Here is a 7,871-nt window from a genome sequence, read left to right on the forward strand (position 1 = left end):
ATCGTTAGTTCATGTCCCTCCTCATCACCTCATGGAGATTCAGAGGTTTCTGAGTGTTCCTGTTGAAAATGAGACGAATAGAAAATGGGAAATGTTCACTTTTCTGGAGTAAATGAACATTTCATACTAATAACAGGAGGATGAGCCGCTTGAGCTTAAATCTGCACCAGAGGGACCGAGCGTCTTCACATCTGTCCAACAAAAACACATACTACATGTTATACTACATGTTATACTACATGTTATACTACATGTTATACTACATGTTATACTACATGTCAGAGGTATAAATACGTCCCAGCTACAGCAGCTGTACATTGTACAACAAACAACAACAACAACAACAGTACAGAGGGATATATCACGCAAATACCCAGAATAATAAAGCAGAATAAAAATGAGTTGAACTTTGCACCTGCCCTAAAAACACTTAAAATGATAAAACAGTAGAAGGATGTAAGAAGATGAACGAAATGAAAAACAGAGCCTGGTGTTAAAATGTAATAAACCAAAGTGTGAAATGTGCCAGACAAAGTGCAGAAGTTATTCTGATACATGACTGAATCCACACGTCTGATGGTAACGAGGGATTTCAGATGATATTTACTCAGCGAGAGAAGCTGGAAACCTGTTCTTTCTGCCTTCAAAATAAAATAAAAAAGAGATTAGAGAGAGTGGCTGACTTTCTTTGCAAAAACTTAAAAAGCACAAAACTCACAGACGTGCTTCAACTTAAAAGATCTCACCGATAAAAATCGAATTAAATAAACCATCAGAAGTTTGAGTGGATATTTGAGAAAGCAGCAGATTGAAGCTAATCTTGTGTGATTTTAGAGAAGTGACAGATCATTCTCAGGAGCTGTCAGCGAGTCGAGGTTCAGTCCGACAGCAAAACAACACTGAAAATGAAAGATAACAAAAGTGATTCACCCGGAATTAAACTCGACTGAGAGGGGAAATAATCTGAAAGTGAATTTTTTCAAAATGATTCTCAGACTTTTGCCTGAAAGACGAAAGCAACCGAAGGAGTTTATTAAAAACAGAAAAGAGCTCGTTGAGGAGTTTCTCTCTGAAATGAGGCGTTAACCTGAGGAGTTACTTTCCACACTCGTGTGTGTGTGTGTGTGTGTGCGTGTGTGTGTGTGTGTGTGTGTGTGTGTGTGTGTGTGTGTGTGTGTGTGTGTGGAGAGCATTGATGAGCGGCTAATGAAACATGCAGCTCAGTGTAATTTGATGCACTCCTGAAATGAGCTCAGATTTCATAAAGTCACTGTTTGGGAACCGGTTGTCAGCGAGTGATGAGGTTCGTGCTCCAGTTGTGAAACCGTTTATATGAGTCTCCAATTAATAAAATCAACCAATTAATCATCAGGAAATTATACTTTGAATGGAAGCGATTGATTGTTTCTGACTCCTCCCTCCCAGCAGCTTCCTTGAAAGTGGTTATTTTCAGATTTTACTCGTTTTGTGATGAATTTTTCATTAAAAAATCCACTTGTAATAAATCAGTGTCGTCTATAAACAGTAGAAACTCAACAGAGAGAAGAACAGAAGAGAAAGAGAATCTAGTGGAAATGTTAAGTATAGAGTAAGAATGAATTAGGGAATAAACGGAAAGTAGGAACCAAGGTGTTGATGTACAAATCGAAATAGGAATTTATATTAAATCCCTTTGTTTGTGTGTGTGTGTGTGTGTGTGTGTGTGTGTGTGTGTGTGTGTGTGTGTGTGTGTCTCTGTGTGTGCTGCAGGTAACGGTGAGCAGGGGAAGCCGTTCCCTCTGTCAGAGACCGACCAGGTCGACCAGGCGTACCGAGAAAACGGCTTCAACATCTACGTCAGCGACCGGATCTCCCTCAACCGCTCGCTGCCAGACATCCGCTCCTCCAAGTGAGTCCTGTGTGTGTCTGTGTGTGTGTGTGTGTGTGTGTGTGTTGTTAAAGTTTAACTGTATAGAAACATCTCGACAACATGTTTGGCTCAGAGGCCTCAGCTGCATCAGGAAGTAAAACCTAATACTTCTAACATGACAGAATCAAGAACCTGTCAGGACATCGACCCGTGCGTTCCCTCTCTTTCCCACAATGCAACAGTGAAAGGCCTTTAATCACAGCTCTTCTGTTGCCTCACAACAACTCGACCCTCCCTCATCGTTCACAGTGGAAAGCAGCTTTGAACGATTCTTCTCTCCCGGCTCCCTCAGGAGGATTCTTGTTTAATGAAAGCAGAAACTCAGAATAAACATCTCCACACCACTGAGACACCAGATGAGCTTCTTGTGCAGACCTGCAATTTACTTCTAAACACGACTCTTACAAATACATGAAGATATGAATCTACTCATGCACATGTTGAGCACTGATACGTGAATGTGACTGAGCTGCTCCGGCGCCAATTGTGTCTTAAAAAAGATCAGTTCCAATTCCTGGACTTTATCTGTATCTGACACCAGTGCATTCAGATTAATAAAACATATGTAAAGTGTGATAGTAGCCCTGCGTCGTCGACTCTACTGGACATTACTTCTTCTTCGCTGCTTTAAAACAGTACGTGTGAGTGTTAATGCAACAGCTGATAAATAAAAGATATCCAGGGAAAGATTATCGCTCTTTTATCAGATCAGTCTCACAGATTTGCAAACTCGCTAATGCCCGACGCTGCATTTTTTGAAATATCTCAGTCACGTCCAGTTCTGGTGTCGCTATCCGAACGTGTCTCGTTAGGTCCGATGTAAAAAGTCTAAAGTTTTCATTACCAGACGTCAAGTTAAGCCTCTTCCAGATCTCTGAATTCTGATCTGAGGAAACACTGACTGTATTTTAATGTTTTGAGACCAAGTCCTTTTAAACCAAAGGCCTGAGATGGAGGATGTGAGCAGGTGAGAAGATCCTGGAGACCTCGAGACGACCTTGTCACAGTCAGACACTCGTGGCTCTCTCCCGGTGACCCGGTCGCTGCCCCCCCCCCCCCACCTCCGCCCCCCCCACAGCGCCTGGCTCCTGGTGATTGGCGTGTTGTCCGGGCCTCGGAGGCAGCCGGTTCCCCCGACCTGCGACTGACACATTTGATTTCTTGCACGCTGATGAAATTTAATCGAAGCGCTCACACACTCACCGCCGCCCCCCCCGAGGGACTCGGACCGGGTCTGTTAGGATTCGCCGCTCGGCCGCCTGTCAGTCACCGGGCCGCCGCTCGGCCTGCGTTCATATCTGAGTGAATAACACGAAGGCTGATGTTCAACACGGACATTGATCGACTGACACAGTTCACTACACACTCTCTCTCTCTCTCTCTCTCTCTCTCCATCAGCGAGGGAACAGAACTCTCGTCCCCTGATTAGCTCCTCTGCAGGCGCCCCCCCCCCCCCCCCCGCTCGCTGTAGCTCGTCCTCCGAGCGTGTGCGAGCCGACGATAACAGCTGCGTGTGCTGCACATAATAAAATTAGAGCAGTTTCCGATGCAGGAGGAACGTGTGGAGCTGCTCTGAGCTGCAATCAGCCGCCCGCCTGAAGGACTAAGGTCACTAAAGGTCAAACTGAGCTGCTCTTACACTCAGTTCAGGTGTTTATCAGACTTCTGTTTATTTCACAGACAATTTCAACACTTTCAAAGCATGAAGAACCCGAAAAATAGCTTTTTTCCCAGTTTTAACGTCACTGTCTTGTTTTTCTCATTGTTAAACATGGTCCAAATCCTCACTCAGCCCACGTGTGTATGAAAAGGAGTCCGGTTGAAATTGCTTTTCCATATTCTCTCTCTGAGACGCGAACAAATGCAATTTCCACTGAAACGACAAATGATAGAAAATGGATTGAAAAGTGGTTTGGAGGAAGATTGCACCTGGATGTGAGCCTCAGTCCGCCGCCCGGCTCCAACACATCCATCAGTGAATCCATCTGTCGCCACGGCGACCGGAGAGCCGCTGAGGAGGCGAGAGTGTGAGCGGGAGAACAGCTGCTGGATTGAGAGCTTCTGTCTCATCACAAAAGCAATGACAGGATTGTAAAATCACAACATCCAACTACCACGTTCATTGTGTGTGTGTGTGTGTGTGTGTGTCTGTGTGTGTCTGTGTGTGTGTAGCTGCAAACAGAAGCTGTATGCGGAGAAGCTTTCCAACACCAGCATCATCATCCCGTTCCATAACGAGGGCTGGTCGTCGCTGCTGAGGACCGTCCACAGCATCCTGAACCGCTCGCCGCCACAGCTCATCGCAGAGATCATCCTGGTGGACGACTTCAGCGACAAAGGTACAGAGGACACACACACAGGCACACACACACACACACAAACACACAGACACACACACACTGATGAGACAACACACACCTCCCCAGAGGAGAAAGCAGTGTTTGGTGTGTGTGACTGATTCTTGTGAATGTATTTGTCCGTTAAGCTCATCAACCAATTTTTTTAATTGGGTAATTTTACTCACATTTGGTAATATTTCCAAAAAGTCTCCACTTCTCCCACTCGTCTGAAAATGAAGCTTTAATATTTGGTAACATTCTGACGCACATGCTCGACCAATCACGAGTCAGTCCCAGCTGTCAATCAGGAAGTTCTCATATCCTCAAATAACTCGTTAAAACCAAAGTTATCAAAATAACGATCTTCACTGAAGACCTATCCTGGAACAAAGCAGGAAATGAAGCAGAATATAAATTTGTGTTTGCAGAGAGGGGCTTGATTTTACATTCCAACAATATCTAACTTTTATATCGTGCAGTTTAAATTGTTTTTCAGTTCTCACAGTTTGGACAGAGACAGAAAAGTAAACCGTGCAAAGTGAAGAACAATCAGCAGCAGCTCCAGCGTCTGGTTGTGTGTCTGTGTAACTGTGGGCGTCAGTAATTGGTCGTTTCAAGATGTCCGCCCTCTTTCCACCAGAGTGATGACAGTGTAATAACATCTGAAAACAAAGTGTCTCTGCTCCAGCGTATGTGTGGATTTGTTTGTGTGTCTCCCCCGTCACAGACGTGTCTCTGCCAGTGTTGTGTGGTTGGTTGTGTACGTGTGTGTGTGTTGTTTCCGCTCTCGTCCGTCAGCAGCGACGTGAAGAAGACAGTGTTTAGTTCCTTGTTAATTAGAGCTCTTTGTCACAGTCCCTCAGTGTTTACCTCCCGTCTCCACGGTAATGAGACTCTTCTCTGCCCGAGACTTGGAGCTTCACACCGATCAAAGCTCGGAGGCCGAACCCAGAAGCTCTGACGTGAAGTGTGTGAAGCGTTTAAAGTTAGAAACTAAAGTCGTTCTCTGACCTTGAAGCTTCATGTTTGGTTCCATAGTTTCATCTGATCTGTTAGTTCTGGTTTCACGTTGTAATTTAGGGACACAAGAATTTGGTGAAGAGGTGAAGACTGCAGCTGCTTCCTCTTCCTCTTCTTTTTCTTCTTCTTTCTCTCTTTAATGCTGTCTCTACTTCCTGTGATTGGTTCAAAAGTCTGATCTTTCCAGCAATGATGCAAACAGATATAAATCCCACTTCTCTATTCAGCGTTTACTTTTCATTATTTCAGGATCTGCTACAACGTAAACCTGAACTTAGAAACCTCGCACACCCACACATATTAATATGTTGCTATAATTGAACATTGAACATAACTAGTGACATCATCATCATCTGATCATATTTAAATGTGCAGGAATATAGTTTTATTTGAAGGGGTAAAAACGGGCACACACGTGGAAGCAGAGGTAATTCATGTCAAACCATAATATTTATAATTTCACATAAAGATTCAGATAATGTGGATTTTAAACCTTCTTCTTCTGCGGCCTGGAACCTGTTTGGTTCTGGTCCCTCTGTCGTCAGGAGGAAGGAGGAAGGAGGAAGGAGGAAGGAGGAAGGAGGAGGTTTAACCTCTGCAGGCCGCCCGCTCTCATGTTCCCTCTCACCATCACCGGCCTTTGATAAGGAATGAGTCGGGCTGTAATTAAGGCTTAAGAGACACAAGGACAAAGTGAACTTCAATCGGTTCTGCTCTGTGGTTCCAGGAGCTGCTGTAACAAGGCTGGAGAAAATAATCCCTCCACAGAATAAACCACAAATCAATGCTGGGCTTTGAACCCCTGCATAATGGATCAGTGGGGGGGGGGGGGTGTGATAGAGGAGAGAAGAAAGTGATTCATCATAAAGTGGGTTCAACACTGTGGTTCCTCGTTTGTGGTTCACACACTCATTCACCAAGACGCTATTTAATTGTCCCTGGTGGTGAGAGACTAACGATTCACATGAGAACTCCCAGAAGAACGACTGACTCTTCTTTTACAGATTGTAGGTTTTTTAGACTAGAATAATAAAGAATATATGATAATAACCACATTTATCGAAATGGAACTGACCGAAAAACATCAACCGAAAACAGAATATCTCGTAGACAGGTGGTGGGAAACCCTCCCAGTCACTCCTGCTGACGCTGACTCACCTGCTCTGTGTTAACCAGCAGCCGTGGAGCCCGAAGTCTTTTTACTGTGATATTTATAACACTTCATTATTCACCAGACCCTGGAACAGTTCTCCTGAAGCACGATGAATCACGATGAGACAGTTTCTCCCCCAAAACCAGTGAAGTTGGCCTGGGAGGGGCGTCACATCACACATTGTAATTAACAGAATGACCTGCAGTTTTTATTCATGCGTCTGTTAGACGATCCCTCCAGTGTTGGAGGAAATTAGCCTCATGTCACACGTCAGCCTCTTTCTCTTATCAAATTATTAAAATATATCTAAACTTCAGATGTGTTGTAATGTGGAAGAAATGTAATAGTTAGAATAGAACAGCTGTAAGTGTGACATACAATATACATAAACAATTATAGTTAATAGTTGGAGATGTAAGAACTGTTATTGATTCTCGCTGAAACAAGGAACTGATTATTTATTAAATAAGTCAACAACATCTTGACAGGCTTCATCATGTGAATTTGTAAGTTAAAGGAGCAACTTTGATGAAAATGAGATAAAAAAATATAAGAATACTGTCCTTTGTTGTGAATAGATTCTAAAACTATCTCCAGGACTGGAGAGTTTTTAATAATGAATTCATCAGAATTATTATTAATTACAGGTTACAGTAAAGAGCAGAAGAGAGAGAGAGAGAGAGAGAGAGAGAGAGAGAGAGAGAGAGAGAGAGAGAGAGAGAGAGAGCACGTGTTTCTGTCAGAGCCGAACCTTCATATCTCTCGTTTCTTCACCGCTCAGCGGAAGAAATGACACAATATCTTATATTAAACACCTATATGTAAAATACAATATTCTCAGATTCAATAACAGGATATAAAGAAAACCACTAATATGGATATATATAAATCCCACTGAGCTTCATGGTTTCACATTCCCTCTTTGTGGTGAGAAGTTTCTGAATCCGATGAATCCAATTGGTAACATTATGACTTCATCAATAGAGGTTCAACAGAACAGGTTTCTTTATTAAGTTTGTATTAGTTTGACCCGATTCTACCTCTGTGCTGCTCGGCCCCCCCCCCCCGCCTCCCCGGCTCCCTCTCTGCTGGGTAAACGATCACATGTGCGTCTGGCAGCTTCAGCGTCTGCAGCCTGAGCGTGAGCGATGAATTCTGCCGGTGGAGCCCGAGTCATTTCACGGATTTATGGCCAGACGGGGCCGAGAAAAGTAGCTGTGACTTGTCACTTGCAGAAACTGAAAAGAGCAGAAAAGCTGCCCCCCCCCGCCCCCCCCCCGTTAGGGAGGAGGAGAGTGTGTTATTAGGAGGAGAGGAGAGGGAGCCATGAACATTAGAGTGTCTGCGCTGCTCAGTGAAACCTGCTGGAGTCTCACATGTTCCAACAAATCAGGATTTCTTGGGATTCGATCAAGGTCTCATGTGGTCAAACCTCAAATCTGCTGCTTCT

General features: G+C 44.0%; 1 protein-coding gene across 1 annotated transcript in view; it reads left to right on the forward strand.

The window, feature by feature from the left end:
• LOC133019368 (polypeptide N-acetylgalactosaminyltransferase 10-like) overlaps positions 1–7,871 on the forward strand; it is a 60,325-nt gene that overhangs the window by 19,089 nt on the left and 33,365 nt on the right. Inside the window, exons 3-4 of the mRNA XM_061085819.1 lie at positions 1,750–1,888; positions 4,082–4,248. Coding sequence (XP_060941802.1) covers positions 1,750–1,888; positions 4,082–4,248 — 306 coding nt within the window. The remainder of the gene's footprint in view (positions 1–1,749; positions 1,889–4,081; positions 4,249–7,871) is intronic.

Source organism: Limanda limanda, chromosome 14 (genome assembly GCF_963576545.1).
Source record: "Limanda limanda chromosome 14, fLimLim1.1, whole genome shotgun sequence".
Classification (NCBI taxonomy): domain Eukaryota; kingdom Metazoa; phylum Chordata; class Actinopteri; order Pleuronectiformes; family Pleuronectidae; genus Limanda; species Limanda limanda.